Source organism: Pezoporus occidentalis, unplaced genomic scaffold, assembly GCF_034315485.1.
Source record: "Pezoporus occidentalis ecotype Australia unplaced genomic scaffold, CSIRO_AGI_Poc_V1 ctg133, whole genome shotgun sequence".
Taxonomy (NCBI): Eukaryota; Metazoa; Chordata; class Aves; order Psittaciformes; family Psittacidae; genus Pezoporus; species Pezoporus occidentalis.
In genome coordinates this window covers 5086969-5114937 of record NW_026913136.1, presented here as the reverse complement: position 1 = coordinate 5114937, position 27969 = coordinate 5086969, and the positions used below count along the sequence as shown (strand labels likewise).

At 37.6% G+C, this 27969-nt stretch overlaps 1 protein-coding gene across 1 annotated transcript in view; it reads left to right on the top strand.

Annotated features, from left to right (window-relative positions):
• The window catches only part of LOC134158768 (lysine-specific demethylase 4C-like), a 132439-nt gene extending 104829 nt beyond the window's left edge, over positions 1–27610 (top strand). Inside the window, exons 12-15 of the mRNA XM_062609068.1 lie at positions 1952–2122; positions 19558–19677; positions 24931–25023; positions 27410–27610. Coding sequence (XP_062465052.1) covers positions 1952–2122; positions 19558–19677; positions 24931–25023; positions 27410–27583 — 558 coding nt within the window. The 3' untranslated portion in view covers positions 27584–27610. The remainder of the gene's footprint in view (positions 1–1951; positions 2123–19557; positions 19678–24930; positions 25024–27409) is intronic.
• Positions 27611–27969: the final 359 nt, after the last annotated feature.

Here is a 27969-nt window from a genome sequence, read left to right as displayed (position 1 = left end):
GAAGGGGAGGTTAGCTATTTTTCTTTGTATCTTGTTTTCATTTCTGCCATTATACTACTTCATCCTTGGCTTCCTCTACTGTTAAAAGAAAATCATGCTTTTTAAACCACAGCTTTCTCAACAAGCTTGTAACTACCAGACCTGTTTCTTTAATCTGATAGACTCCCTTACATAACAACTGTCCTTACTGATCAAAAATTACATTCTTAACATCAATAAATTCTTCAGATTTTCTGGCATGAAATGTTTTCTTGGACATGAAATCAGTTACAGAGTCTGCTTGTCAATATTTTTGTGAGAAATAAATCAAGAGTCCTACCGAGATAACAGAAATAATCTCCTTGAACTAGGTTGCATTTCTGTTGTTTATTATTTGTTCTAATGAGCAATGGCACTTCTTCTCTGAAAATTTTGTCATTAAGCCAGTATTATCTCTTAAAATATATTTTGCCTTCCACCATCTCTGAAGAGTTCCATCTTCAGGTTTTAAAAACATTTAAACCTTGTAATAGAGCTAATTCTCCTTCATTTTCTGTAATATATATTTTTTTTCTTTATTATCTCATATAGGTAAATCAGGTAATACTCTCCAGTTTTCTTCTTATCCCTCCTTCCCTTTCCACCCAAATAACTGAATAGACTGAAGTAAATAATGGAAAGCTAAATTAACATATATATTTATATATGTTTCAAAATTGTGTAAAAAGTTATGTACTCCTATGATAATACCAGTAAAGTGTTACTTACATAGTTAATTATATTAATCAGTCTAACTATAGACAAGTGAAAAGAGGAAGAAACAATTTTGTTGTACATGTAAATGGTTAAATAATTTCTGAGTATGCTCAGAACATTATTTCTATCTAAATTTGAAGATGTTTTAGGAACATCACTGGGTTTTACTATCTGAGGTGACCTCAACTAAATCCTTCAAATGCGTATGTCAGGCAGACCTCTGACACACAGAGATTTAGCGCACTGCCTCCAGAAACATTACAGAATATTTATACTTTGCTCTTAGTTTGAGGGAGCAAAGAAGTTTAAAAACTCTAAATCCCAGAAACTGGTCAAAGAAGGATGTATGGTAGTGACTACAGACTCGACAAAACCACAAGTGTTCAAGTTTAGGGTGTTTTTTCTGTGCCCCAGAAGCATTGACATTACTATTAATGCTTGGAATCTTAACAGAAGCTGTCATTGTTTCTCCCTTTGATATTAATGCTAAAAATTATACAACTAGCAGTTTCCAGCTTTTCACAGATGCTTTTTAAGATCACTGTATCGATTGAAGAATTCACTGCCTGTTAAAATCTGAGTAATTACTTTAGCATATGTAGTAAATTATTTCATGCTGTTTATATATAAAATAAATATAAGTTTAGAAATCTATAAATGTTTAATTTTTTTATTAATTATATTCATTTATTCTAAATTAAAAAAAAAAATGCTTAATATATGCTAGTGTAGTTGACCCTGTTAGTAGCATTAAAAGTTCAACAGATCAGATCTCACCAAAGCCACAATAACTCACTTTTCAGTAAACAAATGGACGTATGTGAGGTAATGAGTAGACCACCAGGATCATAAGAAAGAAGTGCCTTCCTTGTGTTACTAGGATGAGAAGCTCTTGATGTTATTTTTTTTCTGGTGAAGAAGCCTGCTTTTTAAGTCCCTTGGGGGTACATTAGCTGGGAGCTGAGATTTAACACTCATCAGCTGCAAAAATATTTTTGAGTGCTGTGATTTGCTATTCTTCAAATGCCATTTCCTTTCTCATAAAATGGAGAAACTCCTATGTAAAACAAATTTGTGTGATCACAATTGGAAGGAACAATTTTGCATTTGAAGTTTTTACATTGAGTAGTGTTATGAATTCTGTTTTGACACTGATAAATTTCAGATGATATTTAAAAATTACTTTTTCTTTTAAATTCTTCCCTTTTTTTTCAAGAGAGCTAAAGCATGTGAGAAAGGCATTAGAGTTGGGCAGACAGTCATCACGAAACACAGGAATACAAGATACTATAGTTGCAGAGTCATAAGAGTGACATCTCAACTTTTCTATGAAGTGATGTTTGATGATGGCTCTTTCAGTCTGGATACTTTTCCTGAAGACATTGTAGTAAGTATTTTTGTCAGATACCTGTTCTTTTATTGTTGGTGTGGACTTTTTTGGGGTGTTGTTCTTGGGGGTTTTGTTTTGGCTTTTTTTTTTTTAGTTTGGTTTGTTTGATTGTTTGTTTTTAATGTTTGTTTTTTTTTTTTTTTAAAGTAGAGCGTTGGAATTTCTTTTGACCTTGAAGAGATAATGCCCTAATATGCAGTTCATGTTTGTTACTTTAGCTGCTGAGAGTGATTATTTTCTAATGGGCTTCTTGGTTGTTCTAATCAGTCTTTGCCATTTTACCAAATGAATAAAAAATAATCTTAGAAAATCTTTTGATTAAATAAGGAATATGTATTTAATAAAGGATATGAGAGAGGGAATTCCATATATCCTTCTCTGTCTCTCAGAGATAATTTGTAAAAATTCCTTGCAGAGTAGAAAAGTCCTGCTGCAATGGGAAGAATAACTCTCAAGAATCTAACAACTTGTTTACACCTTCTGATATTTAGTTTGTAAGATTACATTATTAATGATAAAAATCATCAGGGAGACAAATGTGTAGTTTATTGCATATCCAAAAAGTATTTGAGATTTTGATTTCCCTTATGCGCTTACATAAACTACCATGTTTCTCAGACCTGTTAAAGGACCATGTGCACTTAGCACATAAGAAGAAAATTCCCAGACAACTGGGGAAAGATTCTGTTTCCCTTCACATTTGCAATGAATACATTGGATGTTAACCTTCCTTGTGTTCATCAGGTGCTGCTTGACTTCTTCCTCACAATAACTCTAATCCTTGTTTACTTCCTGATCCTCTGAGTCTTTCTGCTGAATTGATATTTTTTTCTGCACCTCGTACAAAAGATCTCTAAAGTTAAAGCATTCAGTGGACACTGGTAGTCAAAAATGGTGTTTGTTGCAAACCACTTTTCACTTAGTCCCATGACCTTGTACTGTATGTTGTGGGGAAGAGCCTTGTATATGCAGCAGTGAGGAAGGATATACGCTTTTGTCGTGGTTTAAACTCAGCCAGTAACTAAGTCCCATGCAGCCGCTTGCAGACCTTTCTCTTCCCCTCTCCCTGGGTGAGATGGGGAGGAGAATCAAAGGTATGTAAACCCCATGCATTGAGATAAGAGCAGTTTAATAACTAAAGAATAATAAGCTACTACTAATAATAATTATAATTATAAGGGAAATAACAAGGGAAGAAAATACAAGACCAAAAGGAGAAAAGAGAAAAAACAACTGTAAACACAAATGATGCACAATAAAATCGCTCACCACCTGCCGATACCCAGTCCAACCCATGCAGTTATCTGCTCTTCTGCGTAACCCCCCAATTTATATACTGGACATGACGTGCTGTGGTATGGCTAGTTTTGGCTAGTTTGGGTCAGGTGTCCTGTCTCTGCTCCCTCCCAGCTTCTTGCGCCCCTCCTCACTGGCAGAGCAGAAGGCTGAAAAGTCCTTGATCAGGGTAAGTGCTACTGAGCAACAGCTAAAACACTGGTGTGTTATCAGTATTGTTCTCAGACTAAAGCCAAAACGCCAAAACACCAAAACACAGCACTGCACCAGCTACTAGGAAGCAAATTAGCTCTAACTGGGGCAGCTTTGTAGCTCAAGTGTCACAGCTATAGGAGTACTACATATTTTTCTCCCACGAAAACCTTTGAGCTGCTCTGTTTTCTGCAGTCCTAATATTTTCCTGGAAGTAGCATTAGCTGACGTATACATCAATGGAAATGGTACTGTCATTCTTAGAGTCTTCTTAGTTATTGAAAAGCCTGACGCCTTTTGAAAATATAGTGTTTGAAAGGGCACATTTCAGAGCAGTATATGGGGATTGAGCTGTTTACTTTCTACTGTTCTGAATAGAAGACAGTCAGCAAATCCCTCTTACATGTCTTTGAAAATTTATCCTTTAATTTGAAACACTCCAAAAGGCTCCATTAATCATAGAATCAGAAAGATATTCTGATTTAGGATGATCAAGATATTAAACAAATGTGGCTGTATTGTTATTAGAAACCCTTTTCTGTATATGCCTGCATGGAGGTTCTGGGAAGGCAGAGATGAGAAACTGCTTGCTGCCCTAGTGAGGTAGTCTGATCTAAAGCTAAGAATAAACGTAATCAGGTCTACATATGCCTCAGTGCTTCTCAGGTAGTGGATGAACAACATGTAGTTGTTTGATGAAAACACCAAATGAATGTCACATTCCTTAGAGAAATCTTGTGTTTTCATTAGATAATATACCTGCAGCAGTTACTGGAAGGGAAAAAAAAATAAAAATGTTTTTTCTTCTGCCTGGACTAAAATTTGCTAATCCACGCAATGTGCGTATCAGGTGTTAGTGCCGCTGGGAGGACTTATTCATCAAATCTGGTGTGAAAGCAGTGTTGCTGGCCATTGAAGAACTTATTTTTTCTAATATGTTTTCACTTTTCAACTAGCTCACAAAGATAGCAGCAGCTTTCTGCTTTTCCAGTATGTGCTGAATCTACGACATAATTTCAGCTCAGCTCACAATAGACCACAATTCCAGTGTTCAGATACAGTGGTTTATTTTTAAGGGGAAAAATAAGGAACAAGGAAATTTCAGTCTTGAAGCCTCTTGAAACTCTGGTTGCTTGTAAGCATTCAATAACTACCAAAGCAGGGTATACATATGTGTTTCTCATATGTGTTTTTCTTAGTTTGTGTTAGCATTTGCTAAATAGCTGGTTTGGGTTTTATTTTGAAGTCTAGATGTTAGATAGAAACATAGCTATATAGATATTTTTATTTCAAGCTATTGCTTGGGTACTGTACATGATTTCTACTTTGTCAGAATTTCTTAGAATAATCACTTGCCCCAGTGAATGTCTCGTCCTCCAGTAGCCAGTTTGCTTGGAATTCTTTGCTGTTGTGTTTTCACTTCTTAGTTATCAAGCAAAAAAGGTGAACAAAAATGAGTGTGCTTACTCTTGCTGCCATCATGTACCCACAGTGTGTTTTAGTTTTCTATTCGGTGTATAAATGTCAGGGTTCTCCATTGAGAAATTAACCTGATCTGTGGGTTGTCATGCCCACAATACAAATGGACTTTACTTATTAAAATCTATAAATTGAATACTATCCTAAGTGGTATTGTAACTTATAGAATGCTGTAGTAACTGTTCCTTACAAGCTAGAGTGTCTTAAGAGTTGAAACAGTGAGGTGTGTCAGCAAGGACACTTGGATGCTGTATTCAGGAGATGTTATATTCGATTTGCAGGACCACAGTATGGTAATTTTCTGAGGTCCTGATTGAATCCAAAAAGCATACTCTTGAAAAAGTCTGCATTGCTTCAGGTTAAGAAAGCAGGAGCAAGGAATTTCTTTTGCCTTTGTCAAATTGGTCCATTCAACATTGTGCTTCAGTTTTTTTTTTGTTTTTTTTTTTTGTTTTTTTTGTCTGCCATTGTTTTTCGAAATGGAGGCCATCTTACCTGAAAAAATTCAAGCACCAAAAAAACCCCACCAAGCAGTGGATTTATTAACATACCAACACTGATACCTAGAATCTTTAACAGAATTATGCTGATACTGATGCAAGTACCTTCTTTCAGTAGTGGACCCAAGAGTGTCTTCAGGGTGAAGAGGATGGAGGAGATTAAGCTCTATCTTTGTGTCTATCAATACTTTAAATTTACCACTGGCAGGGGACAGAGTAGCAGGCCTGTTGAGAGCTCTGACAGCCAAAGTACTTCACTGAAATTATCATGAAGGCTACAATTTACAGTGTGCACTTAAATTTCACAGCATCCAAAATTATTATCCTCTTCTTTCTTTGAAATAAAATCAGGCACATTTTAGTTGCCAGTATTTGAAGAAAAATCCTGCTAGTATGATAGCAATGTGATTTGAAAAGCTATTAAAAAACCTCCGACCATACCCCACTTTTCTCAGCCAGGAATCTTCTTTGTAATCCTCTACCTCTGTCCCAGCCCACAAATGTTCACTTTACAACCTACAAAATTATGAAAGATTAAACATCTCATGACCCACACTCTACCATATTCACATACTGTGTGCATACTTGCTAATTACCTTAGCTTTCTTGATGCTTGTGGACTCTGAGATTCAGAATGATCCTTCATGGTCTAAATATCTAGCATGCGGTTGAAACTGCATAGGCATTTGTAATCTTGGAAGTCACTAAAGACAGTTGCTGTAAAGTACAGTCAAAAGGGTCAGGCTGAATCCAGATTGTCCCAGAGACAGTCTTATTAAAGTAGTGAGAGACAGAATGGGTTTACTTCATCTTCCTTTCAGATGTAGAACAAATGGGATTTAGCTGGATGGTTCTCCAAAAATTATTTCCTATACAGGCTAGCTAAAGGGAACACTGGTTGAAAACCATAATGTGCCATTTTATAGGTGGGAGGTTTTGCATGTGCAGGTTAGAAAAGGTAGCTCACTTTTGGGGGCTGTGAGTGTTGGTGTTGAGAATGTACCTTCAAGAACAGTCTTACTTCTTTACAAGAACTTTTTCCTAATGACTTTGCCCATGACTACTGACTTTCACTGTTGCAATAAATAGGTGTCTGTGTATGTCTATGTGGCTACCCAGTCAGCTTCTCAATTTCTCTATATGCTAATACTTTTGCTACAGCTTTTGAAAACCCATACTGCTTGAATGGTGGACATTTGGAGACACTAGGCGACAATGTCAATCTTGATAGTCCATTGATGTCCACCTGAATATAAAAAATAAAAGATTGATTCTAACCCTAGCAATTCCCAAAGGAGGCTGTGTTTTTTTGAAAATCTGTCCTACAAACCAGACGTATGCAACTTTTCCTCCATCAAGCTTGTCTGGCTTTTTTTAAATGACTAAATTCACTAGTTTCTAGCATTTTTTTCCAGTGGTTTCTCTTCTGTATACCTTTCTCTCTTTATCTCTTGTGGCAACTGTTTTCTGCTTGTCTGCCTGTTCAAATCGAAGTGTTAAACAGTAGTGCTTACCTGCCTCCTTGTTTGTGTGAAAGATCCATTAGACTTATGACAGACAATAATAGCTTATTCAGTTTTATTATACTGGCATGTAAATCTATAAAGAATCGCTAAAGAAACTAGAACTATTGAATTTGCGCTCTTTCTGGGCAGTCTGTAGATACTTTGGATGCACTCCAGTATCACCATCACCAGCAATCTCTGAGAATGTGAAATAGAAAAGCAAGCAATGCAGTTCTCAGCGTAACAAAAGGGTAGATTATATTTGGTATAAACTTAGTCAAAAAGTCCTCAGAAGTATCTCTGTGATGTGGGAAAAGAAACCTAATGAATTACAAGTTTAGCAATCTTTGGTTTATTTCTTAACAGAGATGACATTGAATCTCTGAGCTGAATGATACATTACTCATATTGCATTACTCATAATGCATTACTGTGCTGGCACAGTTCCGTTTGCAGCATTATAAAATCATCTGCTTTGTAATTGAACTTACTAATCAGAAATTTGCATGCTGTGACCATTGACAGACGATTCTGCAAAATTCGGGAAAGCAAGTTTGAGATCTACATGACATATATCTGAGGAGAACACTTGGGTTTCTTTTCCTGATTAGGTAGATTTATAAAAATTGTATAATGTTTTATGGTGGTTTTTTTTTATTTTTTTTTGTTGAATACTCCGAATTGTTAAATATGTATATACATTTTGAAGACTTTAATTCAAGATTGTGTGAGCTGAGAAATTTTTTAGCACTTTTTTGTAACTGTGAACTTTTGCACTGGATTTGCAAGTGCTGATACAGACAATGCTCTGCTTTGCGCATGCAAAGCATTGTTTGCATCTCCTGAATAGTAACACAAATTAATTCCTGTTTTTAAAACTGTGGTCTTACTAAATTAAAATCACACATATTTAGAAGCAGAAACCAACTTCTAAGGCTTCACACTGAAGGCTTTTATTCCATAGTTTAACTCCTGAAGCTTCAAGACATCAAAAAATGCAATAATCTGATTCTAATCTGAAGCTTGTTGTACAGTACTATAACTGTTATTGATTTAAGTGAGTTACTTTGACTTTGCTCCATTATGGAGAGCAGAAGTGATTTTTCTGTGGCTCTTGTTTTTCCTTTGTTTTCTGTTACAGTAGAAAGATAGGCAACTTAACAGATAAGCATAAAAAATGAATATACGATAGAGTAAAGGCAAATTAAAGCTTCAAGTGTAAGTATTATCTCTCCATAGTTTTCTGTGTATAATGTGCTTTCCACTTTATAATAGAATGCTTTATGGAACCTTATCAATAATGATTTTAAATAAGTTGAAGGTAATGCCCCACAGCTCAGCAGAAGAAACAAAATGGAACATAATCCATTACTTTGCAGTTTACGATAAGATGGCTGACTTTGCAGTGAAGCAGGTGAGAGACAGAAATATATTACAGTGCTTCCTATGTTTGCAAAGTGCGTGTGTGTCCATGTCTGGGGCTGTGATTGCAGCCATGATGAGCATATGCAGCACAGTGAGATCCCTGGAATTGCACAGGATCCTCTGGGACGAGATGGGACTCCTGGCAGCAGGGAGAAGCATTATGTCCCCTCAGCATTTTTTCTGAAGTAACTCAGGAATTGCAGGATGTCAGATCCTATTTGTTGTGTGCTGCAGAAGTACATTATTTCCAGAACTGCCATGTGGGTTTGGGAAGGGGGCTGGGAGTGTGGGAGAAAAAGGAGTATTTCCCTTGGTGTGTGTTAGGTCTTGAGGCAGGAGCAGAACATGAACTGCTCTTTGTACTTGTCTGACTGCAATTGATTTATGGGGAACTTTAACCTTTAGGTCTTCACCAATATATAGGTGGGCAGGGTATGAGGTAGTACTGTAGGATTCAAGAGTCTCTAGTTTTCATGTAAGCATAAGCAAGGGTTCTCTACTGTACTAAAGGAACTTTGTCAGGAGCCCTGACTTCAGTCAGGGACAGCAAGTCAGACATCCTGGTGTCCTTGCCAACTTCACCTTCCTACTGCTGACACTGAGTTTTGTCCTATAACAGTATATTGTACCCCAAATTAGGCTTCCCCAGTGTCCTCTCTGCTTGAACCTTATTGTGATGCGCAGTACCACCCTGAACGTCCTAAGTCACATTCTGCAGTGTGGCCTTGAATTGTGGCCTTCTGGGTGATTCTGAATCTGCCAATTAGTGTTATGTTTCTATTTGTGTTACTAATACTTTGCTGAAATGCAGTGTAATGGTTGAAATAGTATCTTTCTAAGCTGAATGGAAAGCAAATAAAATTATATGTATTCAGGAAAGTATGATCCAATAGTTCTTCCAGTTTCAGTAGCATTTTAAGGTCAATATATTATACACAAATTTATAATATTTTTAGACTATGCATTCTGTGATCCAAGGCTAAATTTGTTGAATTACAGTAACTATTCTGTTAATCTGGTGATTTCACTAAATTTATACCAATTCAAAATCAGAATAGCACTCCTGGGAATCAGGGCTGCTCTTTCAAATGCTAATGCACTGTGGAAATTGCTGTTCCTGTTTAGATAAAATTCTGACTGTGGCAAATTAGCTACTCTCCTTTTCATTCAAATTGTCCTGGAAAGTATGAAACCTAATTTTGTGTTTCAAAAAAATTGCCTTTACTCCTGTATACTATCAGCTTTGAAAAGAAAAACACAGTTTGACAGCCTGTTGAGATCAGGGTTTTTTTCACAGTTTCCATAATTTGTTCCTCCACTTCCATTTTAATGGTGTTGGTAGATATATTCACTGTTTGCAGCTGCGGTATGCCATTTGTCGCTATGGCAAGCTTTTCTAAATAGGAGGTGTTAGTTGTAATCACATTAGCTGTACTTCTTATGAAACAATTACAGGTGAGCATGACTGTGGAAGCTTAATCACTAGCACTCGTGTTGAAAGTTAATGTTAGCTGAAGTAAGGTAGGCAAAGGAGAAAATTTGCATTTGTCTTTTTAGAATGGCCTTGGGGACATGGAAGGTCTGTCCTCAAGACTGTTCAAAGATTGCTCTCCCATGGGAGCCTTTTCTTTCCTATATGTGTTCAGCAAGAGCTAACTATTCCTGACAGCATGGTCACCCAGTGCTTAGTTCTGTATGCCTTCCCTTTCAAACCATCCTCAGCTGATTTCTGTCGGTACAGAGAGCACTGTCTCATTGCTAGCCTAGTAGGAATGAAGTAGGATAGTAAATTTAACTCAAGTCCTTATTTAAGGGGAAAATTTAAAATCACTCTGATTCAACTAGAGTGAATGAGTGGACTGTTTCTGTACAAAAATCAGGTCTGGATTTTTCCTAGTTTTTCATGTTGTGAATCTTGGGACTAGAAACCCACTTGAAGTCTTATCAGTGAAAATCAGATGTAGTTAGTGTGTTTTGTCTGTGTTGTGAGAAGTAGCTGCTAATTTTGTGATTAATACCAGAATGCTTGTTTGCTATGAACTGAAATGAATTTGCTATGAATTGAATTTGCTGTGAAATGTATTTCAGTTTCTCCAAAATAAAAGGATAGAGGTGTTGGTTATTCAGTTTTGGAGACTGCATGAATTATAAGAGCCCAAAGGAGTCAGTATTATGGCTTGCTTCATGTAAATTGGGATTTGATACATTAATACTGAGGTCTCAGCTGTTTTTACAGATTTAAACGATGCTGCAGACGATAGAAAATGGACAGTCTCTGTTTCACAGTTAGATTTTAACAATATAGACTCACGAACAGACACAAGATGAGTGAAAGTAAAAATATGTAGGTATGCAGGATAGGAAGGCCAGGTTTATTGCAATTACAGTCTGATTTAGCTCTCCTTTGTCTTTTCAGTATCTCTTTGATCTTTGAAGCCTCAGGGCTAGATTATCAGCTTTCAGTCTGCTCGGAGAAGAATTACAATACTGTGTCATGGCCCCTGTGCACAGAGATGGAACAATACTGAAAGGATTATCACCAGGCATGTTGTGGGGCTGAAGCCAGGCTGCTGCTTACCCCTGCCTTTTTTGCCATTCCTTCTCACCAAGTTGCATGACAGCCGCATAGTGGGATTCACGAGAATCCTCTGATACAGAAAGCTGAAGCAGCAAAACAAAATGTATTCGTAAACAGTTTTCCTGCAAGACAGCTGCTGATTGTTTGGAATATGTCTTCCTAGAGATTTTTGATGTGGTATGGTACAGAAATAATGAGTAACTTCAAAGGATGAAAAACACGTTGAGCTAAATTAATTGTTACAAATACTAGTTTTGAGCTAAGAATTAAACTGTCCTTAAATTCATAGCATCCCAGGAAGAATACTGCCAGTCAGGTTCAATGTATATTTATTCTATTGCTTTACCATTATGTAACATAATTTATACAGTTTCTGTAGTTTTTATTCTTTCCCAACAGAGCCATGTAGCAAAAAATAGGATTAGAATTATATGCTAGCTCACAAAACGTGTTGCACAGTTAACCACTTTAGTCCTGTATTGTTTATGTCAATGATACCATTAATGGTATTTTACAAGAATTTAAATAAACAATGAGGCATTTTGTGCTTTGTTTTGGAAACAAAGCAAATCAACAAGTAAAACCCAGGAGTGTCAAGGAGATACAAAATTTTTTGCTAAGTGACATGGAGAAAAATTTGAATACAATTTAAACAAAAATATTTTATTTTGAATACAGTCTAAACCATAGTGATTTGAAAAAATAACAGAGCTCAGCACTGTGTCTGCCACTTAAAGAGATAAATAATTCTGTTACTGTTGAGAAAAATAAAATAGGAGTTTGTGAGATTGCAATAGGGGCCGTTAGACAGTCTCCTGAAGAAAGAGATGCCAGCCTGATTACGTTTACTATCTTGGTTAATGTTTGGTAACAGTTTGATGATTCATGCTATGGATTTTGTAGAGATACCCTCGTGGGAAATGGGTAAAAGAAAGTTATAGATATGGTAGATGTGAAAATTATTATGTCATGGTTTAAGCCCAGCTGGTAACTCAGTACCATGCAGCAGCCTGCTCAGCCTCTCTTCCCCACCGCAGGTGGGATGAGGAGGAGAATTGGAAGAATGTAAAACCCACAGGTTGAGATAAGAACATTTTATAATTAAAGTAAAATATAGTGATAATAGAAATAATACCAACATTAACAATACTGATGATACTAATAGGGACCGACAAAAACAACAAAAAAAGGAGAAATGAAAAGTCAGAAAACCCAAGTGATGCACAATACAATTGCTCACCATCTGCCAACCGATACCCAGCCCAACCTGAGCAGTGATCTGGGCCTTCCAGGTAACACCCTGCCAGTTTATATACTGGGCATGATGCGCTGTGGTATGGAATACCCCTTTGGCTAGTTTGGGTCGGGTGTCCTTTCTCTGCTCCTTCCCAGCTTCTTGTGCCCCTCCTTACTGCCAGAGCATGACTGAAAAGTTACACATTACTTAGCAACAACTAAAACATCAGTGTGTTATCAGCATGTTCTCAGACTAAAGCCAAACCACAGCACTGCACCAGCTACTAGGAAGAAAATTAACTCTGTTATAGCTGAAACGAGGGTAATTTAGCAAGTTCCAGAAGAATTGAATGGTTCATAACAAATTACTTAAAATTATGCCAGTTTATGAATGTAAGCCTCAGTTTTATAAAAGAGTGCAGCTATCAGGCAAAAAATTATGCTTAATCAGATGTGTTACTGGTGAGTAAGAGTAAACTTAAAAGAGTGAACCACCTGCAGGCAATATTCTCTCTTAATACTGTATACCAAAGGTTGATATTTGTTCACTATTCTTTCTGAGATTTTGGCCTTATTTTTTCTACATGGAAAAAGAAATCTCAATCTTCATTATATATTTGGTATGTGCCTAAATATATATATATTATATTAATATACACACACATGCACGCACACAAAATGCATTTTCCTATGTGTGTAACTATACATATGTGAAAATGTTTTAGGGCTATGTTCAGGCAAAACTGGTCTCCAGTAGTATTCATCAGCTTTTGAGGAGGATCTTCAGACTATTACTTATGGCTTCAGACTATTACTTAGGCTTCTATAGGTATGTTTCTAACAAAATACAGACTAGGGATAATGTGGGCCGTCTCTGGAATGAAACAGGAGAACTGACTACTCTGGATTTGGAGAAGGCTGAGATTGCCTCAGTTTTCACTGTCAAATGCTCTGACTATGCCGCTCAAGTCTTGGAAAGCAGATGCAGGGACTGTGAGAATGAAGGCCGACTGTAGGAGAGGATAAGGTTCAAGGTCATCTTAGGATATTGAACGTGCACAAGTACATGGACCTGATGAAATACATCTGTGGGTCCTGAACGAGCTGGTGGATGAAGTTGCTAAGCCACTGGCCATCATACTGGAAAAAACATGGCAGTCAGGTGAAGTTCCCAACGGCTGGAAAAAAGGAAATATAAGCCCCATTTTCAAGAAGGGTGTCCTGGGTTCAGCAGTAGCAGTCATGTTTCTCCTTGGTGGTAGCTGGTGCAGTGCTGTGTTTTGACTTCCAGCCTGGGAACAGTGCTGGTGATACCGATGTTTTTGGTTGTTGCTAAGTGATGTTTACCCTGACCAAGGACTTTGTGAGGCTCATGCTCTGCCAGGGAGGAGGGGAAGCTGTGAGGAAGCAGAGACGGGGCGCCTGACCCAGGCTAGCCAAGGAGGTATTCCATACCACAGCATGTCTTCCCGGGGTGGGGGGTAACTGGGAGTTACCCAGAAGGACACAGGTTTCCGGGTGGGACTCGTTTCTTGGCCGGTGGTATCGTATTCTCTTCCCTTGTTATTTTCCCTTATCATTGTTGTAGTTGATAGTAGCGGTGGTGATTTGTGTTGTACATTGGTTGCTGGACTGTTCTTGTCTGAACCATTGGGAGTTGCACTCTTTCGATCCTCCTCCCCGTTCCTCCGGAGACCTCATAGCAGCCTTCCAGTATCTGAAGGGGGCCTATAGGGATGCTGGGGATGGACTCTTCATTAGGGACTGTAGTGATAGGACAAGGGGTAACGGGTTAAAACTTAAACAGGGGAAGTTTAGATTGGATCTAAGGAAGAAGTTCTTTACTGTTAGGGTGGTGAGGCACTGGAATGGGTTGCCCAAGGAAGTTGTGAATGCTCCATCCATGGTGGTGTTCAAGGCCAGGATGGACAGAGCCTTGGGTGGCATGGTTTAGTGCGAGGTGATCCTGGCCATGGCAGGGGAGTTGGGACTAGATGATCTTAGGTCTTTTCCGACCCAAACTAGTCTATGTTTCTGTGATTCTGTGGACTGCAAATGCCTTTTACCTTGCAGTGTTGAATCCTCTTTTTCTCTATTAAACCCACTCTGGGAGCGCAACTGTAAGAACTGAGTTTAGTAGTCTCCCAGAGAAAATATTCTGATCTGATGAAGTTGGAGATTGATTTTCTTTCTTCTAGTAGACGTGCCACAGAATGCTCATGGGAAAGTACAGTGGGAGGCAAAAACAGTTTTTGAAACAAGACATACTAGTCTATAAGTAGCAGGATTGAATCAGGAACCTTCATCAAAACTCTTCTAGCTCTCTTTAGTCAGGCTAGGATCACATCGATCACATCATCAAAACAGTAAGAACCGTGTGATCTGACAGAGTTGCGCCCTAATTTGGTTAGACAAATATTCACATTTTTCTATTTGATTATAATTGTTTTCTAAGAAAAGTTTTAAATATGCAACTACTGTTGGGTGTATACCTCCTCTAAAAGACGACATATGGACCTCATTTGTGGGTGTTTTTTTTTTTTTCAAACAAATTGTTGACGTACAATGACCAATGGTAGTGCTGTGAATATTACATTCAATATTAAACTTTATGACCATAACTTTTAAGTTAAAAGAGTTAATTGATCCCTTCTTCACCAATCACATTACACATTCACCAGAGACCTAATCGGATTTGGAAGGATATGATTCTGTTGAAGCTTCTGAAAGATCAAACATTGAGCTTTAAGCTGACTGTTGAAAGGCAGAACATTGTACAAGCTAATGAAAACATTTACTGCTGCTAGATTCAGAGTAATGAAGTGGTGGGGAGTTTGTGAATTCAGACTATTCAGACATGTTTTTGAGAGCTTTTTGCTTTTCATGTATTAAACCTGGTTTGGGTTTGTTTTGAGGATTTTTTTTTTAAAATGTTACTAAATAAGTTGCGGCATCTAGATTTTTTTTATCTTTTTTGTTCAACTGCTGACTTCCTCACTGGGGAAAAATACTTGAAACCAAAAGCTTCTTGTTTTTCATTAACATATTCTACTTTGAGCATGTGAATATTTTCCTTCCTAAGATGTCCACTCTATCTAGCTTTCTGTCAGACCAGAGACTCTGTAAATTAACATTGGCTGATATTTGTGGCCGCAGAGTAATTTCATCCTTTCCTACTACAATCTTGACATGAAAGACTACAGTATACTTTCTGCTATCAGTTTAACTTGCAGGCTTCTTTTCACCAGTGGCTGAAAATATGAGCTTATATAGCCATGTTGACTTCAAGGATTGTACCACAGAGTTTTCCATTTCCTCCGAATTGACTAAAGATATTTGGTTTTAGTGTGGCTTCTTTGGATCAAACACAGAAGTCAAAGGCTCTTATATCTTATAATTTTGAAAATAACTGTTGAATTTGAAATAGCTGAATTAATAACATAATTGCCAGGCAAAACACTGTCAAAAAGAAGCATCTGTTTCTGACAGTTTTGGAGAATAGTCTCAATGGTTCATAAATTCATCCTAGACCAGAATATCTATAATTTCTAGCCTTAATTTAGGAAAGCATTTGAACATATTTTCCAGAAAAGTTTTAAAAAATTAAGGTATGTTCTTCAGGTGTCAGTGGCTGTAATCACGTTATTTTGCAGCATTTCACAGTTCCTAGATTCAAGTGCAGGCCTCAAGTGCAGACTTCCTTTTTTTTCTTATCATGGCTCCAAATATGTTCCTAGTCTGTGTCAGCCATCACCACTCTGCCATGCAACTGGATTTGTTACTTTCAAATGCTCTGTCCAGCCTTAAAGAACCAAAGTATTTTTAAGCCTCTTAGGAATATAATTTGTTTTGTGGTAAAAACAAAGGAATATCAGAACCGAAAACCAGTAAAACCATCTACGTTATCTGTAGTGCTGTACCCAAGAATTCCTAAGTGATAGAAAATAAGAGAACTGCAGTATTTCAGCGTATTTTTCAAACATCTGTTGTGAATGGATTGGTAACTATTTTAGTTCAATGCATATAATGAACCCCAGAATTAATGTTTCCAAAACCTGTAATAATAAACAAGAAGAGTTTTAGAATTACTCTTATTTGCAGTTTTCTTTAAGAAGTGTTGGGGGTCGAGCATGGACAGTTGGACAGGTCTACAGCAAGCTGTGAGAATATGAATTTATAACCCCGAGTCAGGAGAAGAAGCAATGTCGAAATCAGCAAAATAGGAATGCAATAACGGGATACCAGTAACCGCAAAACAGGATATAATGCCAAGCTAACGCAAACACCTAGGGCCAACCAGAAAAGAAATAGCGGCGCGTGAACACTTCATGGACGAAGCGAGGCAGCCAATCAAGTAGTGCATGATCGCGTGTAAGGAAGCTTAAAGCAGTATATTAAGAGCAGCCTTGGAAGCAATAAACGGAGCTTTTTGCAAATGTACATCGTGTCGGTGTTTGTTCCCCTTCACCTGGCCGCTGCAAAGAAGAAACTTTTTGCATGGTTGTAAACCTAGCACTGCTGAGACCATATCTGGGGTCCTTTGTCCAGTTATGGCTCACTTTTACAAGAAGGACCTGGACATACAGTAGCAGATACGTGCAGAGTGACATGTATGGAAAAGAATGGATAGCAACTGACATACAGGAAGCACCTTCACATGGAATTTTTCTTTATGTGAGCCTTTTTCACTATGTAAATTGTCAAATGTTGGACTAGTTTCCCAGGGAGGTGGTAGTGTTCATCCTTGGAGATACTCAAGCACAACTGGACATGTCCCTGAGCAACATTCAGTAGCTCACCATGCTCAGACATGGGGTTCTGAGCTGTGCAACATCTGGAATGTGACAATAGACACTTAAATGGATCGGCTTTTCAGTAGTGATAGGCACAGTTTTTTCCATTTGTATAAAGGAGAAAATATATGAAGTTAATTATATGGGAAATCTACATGTTTTACAAACTGGATGTAGATTTATGAGTGGTGTACAGAAATGTTGAAGGATTACCATATCTCGATGTTTGACTTTTCAGTATATGACTGGGAAAAGTGAGGTTGCAGTTTTGCGGTTTTGTCAGTCTATGAAACAAATCTGATCATTCCCCAGAAGATAATGGTGGGAGTTATTTTTGCAGTAAAAAGAGAGTCTCTGAAATGGTTATGCAATGTGAAAATAAAAGGTAGGAAGGAGCTCTAGAAGCAACAGCAAAAATTATTTATTACAGGTTTCCCAAACATTGTTCCATAGACTGAGACATTAAGATGATACATGAAGAATGGGATTGTTATTTGTCTAGTTATTTGCATGAGAACTCTAATTTTCCATATGAGCAATTCCATTAGCTATCCTAGAGAAGCTGTGAGATTTTTTTTTTTTTGTGCAAGGTGCAAAGGGAGTAATTCATGCTGGGCTTTTGTTCTTGGAAAATGAATGTTTGGTTTGACATTGTTAATAGGAAATTTCCTATCTTCCATGATGCATTTTGAAAGTTTGGTTCAAGATACTAAGCCAAGACTCCTTTTTGCACTTTAGCAAGAAATAGGTAGAGGAAGAAATACAAAAAGGAAAACAGTCATCCTGACAGTCATCACTGAGGAGAGAGAACATTGAAAATATTTAGCAATCCCTGTTCCCTGAGAAGTCATAATTATTCCACTGTTGGAAAATAGGCAGCAGCCATTCTATTCCCCTATCCCCCTGCCTCTCTTGGAAATACCATGAAGGGTAATACAGTAATGGCACCTACTACCCCAAATACATGGTGAAGTTGAAAGGATGTATCTTTCTGTGTCTGTCATAGCAACCTTTGCCAGGCAAACATGCAGGGTGTATGTTAGAGCTGTCCTCTTGACACAAACACATAAGAATTGACAGAAACAGTATTGTCATGCAGGAAAGTGTGTTTCCGTGAAACTCCAGCTTTTCACTTCTTTCAAGTGTTGAATCAAATTTCATGGATTAAGATACATGTGATTAAAATAGTTTATGAAGCCAGGATTTGGGTAGCATGATATTCTAACAAGATAATATCGCAGTAAGGATCTTTGGTGCATTTTTGCTCCCACATTTTAAGTTCTTTCTCATGATGATTGTTGACCTCTGTTAGAAGTGGGCTGTTGAACTCAAAAATACAGTATTTTCATAAATTGCTCTATGAGAGTTTGAAAATGGTTATAGTATTTCATTAACATGAGGTAATACCGGGTCCTGCAGGGCATTGTCACTGATTACTTGTACCTGAATGCTTTGCTTTATCTGTTCTCTTCCCAGTCTACACCTCTTAGCAGTGACCTCAGGTGACATGGTCACCAGTAAGTTCTCTCACACCTAGGAGAATACTACCGTATTATTGCTAATTTACATGACCAGTCTTGTGATGTAGTCTGTCAGAAATATAGATGCCTTTGTGAGAATGAGTATTTGGCAGAGAGAGCTTCCAAAGAATTGGTGAGTGCAGACCTGAAGTGATCTTTTTCTGGTCCTGCATGTATTTGCTCGTATGGACAGCTGTTCTTATGGTTGTATGGTCAGTGTGCTCTGTAAATGAGTAATTATGTCATACTAGGCCATATGGGGCAAAGGAAACCCTAGCAAGGATATGTTGCAACTAGCATAAACTGTGCTGCTCTGACATGCTTAGCAAGTCAGGCACAGAATATCGCCAAAGTACAAGAAAAAAACTGTTTATATCTTCTGGAAAAAAAAAAAAAATCCTGCCTAATTCTTTCTTGTAAGCATTTGGATTCTTTCAACGTTTCTCCATCAGCTAAACAAAGAATCCATTGGCATTCTCACAATTTATAGTTTGATCCATCAGATTATGTTTCAGTCAGCAGTTAGCATCTAGCAAAAAAAATGTGCTGTGGTTAACAAAGCATGAGTTACTTGAATATGTAAAAGAGAAAGTGTTGCACATATGCAATTCCAATTTAGTGATCTTTATTTTCAGTTTGTGATGGAAATTAATTTTGAGGGAAGTCTGTCACAGTTACTGATAGCTATCTGATTTGTGCATATGTTGCCTTGCCAATGCAGCATCAAGCTGTAAAGAGAATGTTTCTTTGGTCAGTGTTTCATTTTCATAAAGGCTAACAGTGTCTTCTGTTAGCCCATTAGCAGGAGTATAAAACTTGAAACACGGAGTTGTAAAAAGCAGCTTACTGGTAATTTTAGTGTGATGGCTCACTCACTGATTTGAGACTCTATCCCTCTTTGTAAATAGAGCAGAGATTGCCTAAGGCTGGGCCCACCTGCAGAGGGAGAGGTTGTCCAAGTGAAATGGCCTGATGGAAAACTCTATGGTGCAAAGTATGTGGGAGCAAACACAACTTACATGTATCAGGTGAGTGTCCATATTCATTATCATGTACTTGTTTTTATTATCATGTGCTTGTTTTCCAAATGTCTCTATTGCAAATTTCTCATTTGGGTCTAGCATTAGAGTGACCAGCTGAATCTTCAAAGCTGCAAAAAGCTGGAGTGTAACCTCTTATTGTAACTGCTAATGCATTTAAACTAATAAATAAAGCTGCTAAACCATTAACAAGTGCTGCTAACTCTTCAGAAGTTGAGGTTTTACCTGTCCTTATAAAATTAAGAAAAAGGCTCATTTAATATGAACTCAGGTAAACAGGTGGAATATTAAGATTGAAAAATAACATTTGTTATTTTCTCTAGGTTACTTTTATTTGATGTCAGGTGATTATATAATAAATGATATAAAATTAAGTATTGGTGAGTGACTACAATGAACCTTAAGCATTTGCTAAAAGGATGGAAAGGAGGATAGTAAAAACAGGAGCATAAACAGCCTCACTTTTCATTTGTCTGAGGCACTTTTGAACTAATTAACACAGAATCTAAGGGGCTTTTTGTCCCTAGCAAGGGCAAAAGGGAGCTGAGTGTTGACAGCAAGGCTAAAAAGCTGACTTCTGATTTCAAAGACACAATAATTATTTTTTTTTATGTGCTTGCCTTTGAGAAAAATCAGTCAGCAGCTTTGAGTACCCACGTGAATGATAGAAACTGCAATAAAACAATCACAATAATAATGGCATTTCTGAAAGAATGAGAATCTAGGTACATTTCATTTATATATATTATCATTTTCACTTATGTAACTCTTTTCATGTCAGGGCCTCACATTACTCTACAAAAATAGCAAATTTACTATTATATCTGTAGACAGATTAAAGCACAGGGAGGTTAAATGACTTGCTGCATTGACCTTCTCACTTTGCCAATGACTTTCAATCGAGCTCAAATCCTCAAATGCCTGATCCCCTGAGCTGGTCTCTAAATCTTACCTCTTCTCTTATATTTAGCAGCTGTATTACATTGTGAAGGTGAAAAGTCCTTTATAAAATAAAAATATTATTGTTCTATAGTAGCATTCTATAGTAACATTAATCTTCAACTCATTTAATCTTCTGAACAGCTGGTCTCCTGGGGAATACTATGAGGTAGATTAGAGGAATGTTGTCATCTTTCATATTTGAAGGAATCTGACATAGTCAAAACAAGCTTTGTCTTATTTTAGACCGCTTGGACAACATAATGAAAACAGGTTAGTTGAAGGAAAATGGATTTGCATGCAGAGGTTCAGTAAAGTTTGGAGTTCATCAGCATAACAGTCATGGGAGATTACTGTAAACTGCCTTGTGACAAGCCCTATCAATCTGTAGGATAGGAGGAAGGCTGCCATAACATGGCCACAGGTTGCAGAAAGTCTGTGACATGGAGGGTATAAGGCTAACTTAGAATCATAGGATCATAGAATAGTTAGGGTTGGAAAGGACCTTAAGATCATCAAGATCCAACCCTCCATGCCATGGGCAGGGACACCTCACATTAAACCATCTCACCCAAGGCTCTGTCCAACCTGGCCTTGAACACTGCCAGGGATGGAGCATTCACAACTTCCCTGGTCAACCCATTCCAGTGCCTCACCACCCTAACAGTAAAGAACTTCTTCCTTATAACTAACCTGATCTTTCCCTGTTTAAGTTTTAACCCATTACCTGTTTTCCTATCACTACAGTCCCAGCATCCTTGTAGGCCCTCTTCAGATACTGGAAGGCTGCTATGAGCTTTCTCCAGGCGGAACAGCCCCAACTTCCTCAGCCTGTCTTCATACAGGAGGTGCTCCAGTCCCCTGATCATCCTCGTGGGCCTCCTCTGGACTTGTTCCAACAGTTCCATGTCCTTTTTATGTTGAGGACACCAGAACTGCACACAATACTCCAGAGTATTGTGGATCACCTCCTTTGACCTGCTGGTCAGGCTCCTTTTGATGCACCCCAAGGTACGGTTGGCTTTCTGGGCTGCGAGTGCACACTGAAGCCAGCTCATGTTGAGTTTTATCATTGACCAACCGCCAAGTCCTTCTCTGCAGTCCTGCTCTGAATCTCTTCTCTGCCCTGCCTGTAGTTGTGCCGACCCAGGTGCAGGACCTTGCACTTGTCATGGTTAAACTTCATGAGGTTGGCATCAGCCCAGCTCACAAGCGTGTCAAGGTCCCTCTGGATAGCATTCCTTCCCTCCAGTGTATCAACCGAACCACACAGCTTGGTGTCACTGGCAAACTTGTTGAGGGCACACTCAATCCCACTGTCCATGTCAGCGACAGAGATGTTGAACAAGACCGGTCCCAACACCAATCCCCGAGGGACGCCACTCGTTACTGGTCTCCAGCTGGACATTGAGCCATTGACCACAACTCTTTGTGTGCGGCCATCCAGCCAGTTCTTTATCCACCGAGTGCTCCACCTATCAAATTGATGTCTCTCCAATTTAGAGACAAGGATGTCGTGTGGGACAGTGTCAAACGCTTTGCACAAGTCCAGGTAGATGACATCAACTGCTCTACCCCTGTCCATCAGTTCTGTAGCCCCATCATAGAAGGCCACCAAATTGGTCAGGCAGGATTTCCCCTTAGTGAAGCCATGCTGGCTGTCACCAAGCACCTTGTTGTTTTTCCTGTGCCTTAGCATGCCTTCCAGGAGAATCTGCTCCAAGATTTTGCCAGGCACAGAGGTGAGACTGACTCGTCTGTAATTCCCTGGGTCATCCATTTTCCTTTTCTTGAAAATGGGGGTTATATTTCCCTTTTTCCAGTCGCTGGGAACTTCACTTGACTGCCGTAGTTTTTCAAATATGATGGAGGAACTGCAGCACGCATTTCTAGTTCTTCCTCCAGTCTTCCTACACAGCCAATCTGAAAGCTCCCAGTATTTGTGCATACATATACTCAATTCTTCTGGCTTGTGAGATCTCTGTTTCACCTCTGAGATTCTCTTACAAAGCCTTTTGTGTGATCTCTTAGATGGCAAAACAAAAGGAGAGACTGAAAAGGACTGTGAAATGAGTATTATGATCTAATAAGGCAAATCTGTTTTGCTTGGATGAATCTGTGAATTTTCCTCATGTTCACGAGACATTTGTATTGACTGCAACTGTACTAGTGCTTGCAGGAGCTATGACACAATGCACCAGAATTTGTGTCACCATTTGACATTTACCACCCAGGATCCTATACAATCCCTAAGCAGTGTTATACCTACCAAATGAAGCAGATGTTTAAGTGAAATTGTTAATGCAATCTGTGTTTGATTTCTTTATCATTTTTTATATTGACATTCAGTATAACTTTTTGAGTTTCTTTTGAGATTCTTGAATTACCCATTCACTTTATTAACTGCTTCCTAATAATGTCAGCTGACCTTTTAATTTATGATGTCCTGATAAAATCTCATGGAGATAACATACTAAACAAACAAGGTGCAGGAACAGAAGTCCAAATAAAATAACTTGCTGGGTAAAAATTGAAGATTTGAAATATAGTATCTGGAGTCTGAATTAAATTGGAACTATTAGAGGTGGTAGGTTTATATTTTGCTTGGATCATGGTACTATTTGAAGTCTTAGAGGAGTTCTTGTGTTTGCATTTAACGGTAGGCAATTAATTTCCAGTGTGGTATGCTGAATTATAGCTGAAGAACTTCCAGTTACTCTTCATTGTAAGTATTCAATATATTTCATAATGGAGGCGTACCTGATTTTGTGGTATGAAGCAGTTACTCCTGCTGCACACTGAAAATAAAAACATTGCCCATTCAGGAGGTGATTTTCTGATCACATGGAACTGGCAGAGTTCATTTCCTCCCTGGTTCTTTCACCAGTGATACAAAAAACATTATTACCAACAGTATCATGCAAAAACATATTACCAAATAGATTGTACAGTAAGGCGGGGGAATAGCAGAAAGACTGCTCCTGTATCCTGATGAGAAATACCTAAATTGTCATAATTTTATTAAACAAGCTTAAGCCAAATTGACCTTTAAATTCCTCTAGCATACTGCTAACAGACTAGGCTTATGGAGTTAGTAAGAGGAGCAAAAATGAGCAAGTAATGACTTTTGTGACTTTGTTATCCATCTGTGTTCTGTGGATTTGAAAGGCATTCCAGATATGTGCTTCTTATTATTTGCTGTTAAAAAATTGCTTTTAAAGAAGTTAGTAATTCATAGATCTATACCCTGGCTTTTGAGAATAAATATACTTAGATTTTTCATCTGTTAACAATTGATGTGACATACTCAGTTGTGGCAAAGTTTTAATTTGAATCTTCAAAACCCAGTGCATTTACAAGTTCAAATACGTATTTTTTTTTTCAGTTTTATCTATAATGATACTTCCAATAAGTTGATATTTTCCTATGTTTGAATTTGGGCTTATTCTTCCCCCCCTAAGACTGTTGTCATTCATGTGTTTTTATTAAGTCACCTAGATTTGGAATGGGACTTCTTTTAGTTTTATACTGAACTTTATACTTAAGTGCATTTTCTGTGGGAACTAAAACTGCCGTCATAGATAATAGCTGAAATTCACAATTGTTAGATGAAGTATTTAAAAAGAAACAGCAGCAACTGAAAAGGTTTAAATGCTTCAAAACCCAAGCATTTTAACATTCTCCACACCTAGTTACATTTCCTTTCTCATTTTCTGCTAACGGGGTTCATGTTGGATTAAATCTAAACCTAAGCATGATAAAGCTTTTCATCTTCTGAACAGAGCATTTTAAAGAAATTCCATCAGATTCAATAGAATTCTGTTAACTGGTATTTCCTTAGTTGTCACTCATACTTTCTCTTGATATGGTCTTCCTCAACCTTGAATCACAGAATGTTAAAATTAATTATTTATTTGTTAGAAGCAAGTAAAAAAAAATAAAAAAAAAGATTAGAGGTGAGTAAAAATGACATGAAGACATTTCAATATGTCATTCCCACAAAATGGTGTCTGTATTGTTACTGCTCAGCATTCCTAATCTAGTAAATTTTACTTTGTCGTGTATGTGTCACTGATGATTTTGAAGTCTCTGCTTAGAAACCAGTTTCAACTTCTGCATGTGTTGCATTTCCTAAGAAATAACATTTTTTTATGTTTTAACCTCATTTTAGCTTCCAGAAGTAGATAGCAAAATACAAATCTTTTGTATTTGCACATATATTTTTGTCTGGAGACATTCCCAGAAACTTCCTGCAAGAGTTAAATTATGATTTTATATTCAAATACGCATTTTTCCAATTAGGTTGAGTTTGAAGATGGCTCTCAAATAGTAATGAAGAGAGAGGAGATCTATACACTAGATGAAGAGCTCCCTAAGAGAGTAAAAGCACGTTTCGTGAGTATTTGCTCATAGTATGTATATGCTTGAAATGCCAGTAACATTATTCTTGGCTATATTCTAGATTTTCAGTTTAAATTGGACAAATGTTTTGTGAAGCCTGTACTAACATGACTCTCTTAGTCAACATAACAATTAGCACAAGTGTCCATTTGCTAGTGGTTAGTTGTTCTTCTAGTACAGGCAAATGCTGTTGTCAGACATAATTATTTTCTCCTAAAAGGGACATCTTGTTCGATCAGCTGTCAGACCATGAATTATCACATTAGTAAATATTTAAATTGACAGACATTCTGTTCTTTCAGTATGCTTATAACATGTATACTTTTTAAAAAACTTCCCAAGTTTTCAGAGCTTTTAAATGCAATGCTTTTAAAAGACTTGAATTTAATAAAAATGCGATTAACTTGTTCTAAGAAACAAAGTGCCTGATCAGAACTCATCAGTGTCACTGGATTTTTTGTTTCCTGCAGTTTCAAAGAATATCCACAAGCTAGTCATTTGTATGCCTGCCATGTGGAAAAGTGTTGAGGTTCATAGAAGCAGAACACTTAAAGACTGAAAAGGGAAAAGGTCTGCCATCCAGTTGTTGGGGGAGACAGGACAACTGCTGTCCTTGTCATTAATGCTAAATGTTGTACAATTCAATCCACCTACTCAGAAAGAGCAACATGTTCTTCTCATGTAGAGCTGTTTGTTCAAAATTGCGTTGCTTCACTGCAGTGAAGCTTTGAAGGGAGAGCAGTGTACAGTATATTTTTCATTGCTGCAGGGAGGTGGAATTCACACATTCATTATGTGACATTAATTAGCTGATTCTTGGAAGCTGGGTGCAAGGAGTTGTAGGGGAATGATGTGCAAAGTTGATTCTGCAGGCATCTGTCAGATTGTATGATGTAATACATCACATTACAAACTGAGGCAGCTGAAGAGGGTTCCACACTGACTTTCCCTTTCTGTGCTTCTTGCCATGTGCAGCTGCCATCATTGTTATTATCATAATTTCCTTTCATCCAGTTCTCAGCAGCCAATCCAAAAATAGATGCCTTATATTTCAGAATCTAGGAGTTTATCAAAGGAAAGGATTGTAATCATTTATGAAAGGGGAGGTAAAGCTGGGAAAGATAGGCAGAGAAATGAGGCTGTCAGCCTGCTGAGGGAGTGTTTACTGACAGGATACCCTGTTTTACTGAAGGAACAGAATATGATTAGGACAGCTCTTTCTAATGGGAAGTGCAGTGGTCAAATATTCTTCGCTAAGATACCTTTTTTTCAGTGTATTTGGCATTAATGCACACATCTTTCAGTGTCCTGACAATCTAGGGTTAAGATAGATGTCTTGGAAAGTGTTAAATAAACCATCTGGTTGTTTATATTCAATTGGATTTTTCATTGTACTTGGAAAGTATTCCACTATTTTTTTTATTTATTTTTTTTGGAGACTATGTGTAAAAATCATTTATAATTATTTGCAGATTCTGTAGAATGCCAGCTTGCATTTCACTAAGGATAACAATACAAATATAGTTGGGTTTATGCTACTCTTTTTAAAATGGAGTTTTTATCGACATTATGTATTTTTTTTTTTGCATTTGACACAACTGACTTCACTGGAGGATTAAGTACAGGTTAAAAACATTGAATTTGGTCAACTAAATAAAACAAGCCACAGCCTGTACTCAGACCTTTACATGGTTTTCTACTATTACCTCAAATTCTATAAATACAGAGCTTAAACCTACTGGCTATGGCCAGCACCTCCTTCCCTCCTCATGCTGAAAACTGTGCAAGTTAAAGACAGCTTGTGATACCGTTCCCATGTCTTGAAATAAATGACACCAATTCGTTACAAATGATGCTATTCCTAGTCCTGGGAATTTTACCATGACTCAGTAGTGAAAGTTGGTCCAGAAATTTCTGCTGCTGCTTTTTCCCAGCTGGCTTGCTGTTTGCTGTCCTGCTGCTTGGTTTCAGTTGATTCCCAAATGGGATAAGTTTGCTGAAAGACAACCAAAATTGTGACTCTGATTCTTTGCAAATTAGGCATTGTGAAAGTTTCTTTTCAGAGATCTGTGCTGTATTACCTTGCATTTCAAACTTTTCTGAATAACTAGTGTTAGATGTTTCTAAGGAGCACTGCAGACCTAGAGAATTAAATGGTCAGTAGTATATCCAAAATACAGAAAAGTGAAAATTATGTTTTAAATCTACATTTAAAATATATATTTAATATTTGGGCATCTTCCTGAAAACAGTTGTAACTGCATAATAGCAGTCTAGCTAGCTTCATATGGTCTATCCAAATGTATCTATGTTTCCATGTAACTTGTCAGAATATGATGGGCTGTATGAAGCTGTATGTGTAGTTTATGTCTGGTTTTAGTCTACAGCCTCTGACATGAGATTTGAAGACACATTTTATGGAGCAGACATTATCTTGGGAGAGAAGAGGCAGAGAGTATTGAGTTCCCGCTTTAAGAATGAGTATGTGGATGATCCGGGATACCGCACTTTCTTAAAAAGCTCATTCCAGAAGGAATGCCAGAAGGGGCTATGAAGAAAGCAAGAGAGGGAGAGGGATGTTGGTTAAGGGGATGTAATTAAAGCATGCAGTGTTATTTGCAATTAGTTTCAGTTTAGTTGAACACTGTTTTACAGTGACCTAATCTGTAGATCCACCTTGTAAACTGAAGTTCTTGAGTTCTGATTTCTTCAGCTAATGTATTAAAATTTTATAATGTTTTGGTTATGAAACTAAGGGGGAAACCAAGTGAGAGTAAGAGGATTACACAGTAATATGCTGAAGAAAACATTCACTCCTGTTCTCATTGAAATATGTGATAAAATTCCTTTTGAATTGTGAGAGAAAATTCACATTCAAAAAAGGAGACATTTTAGTAAGCAGAGATATCAGTAGCGAATTTTTTTTCTGCAGGCAGGAAA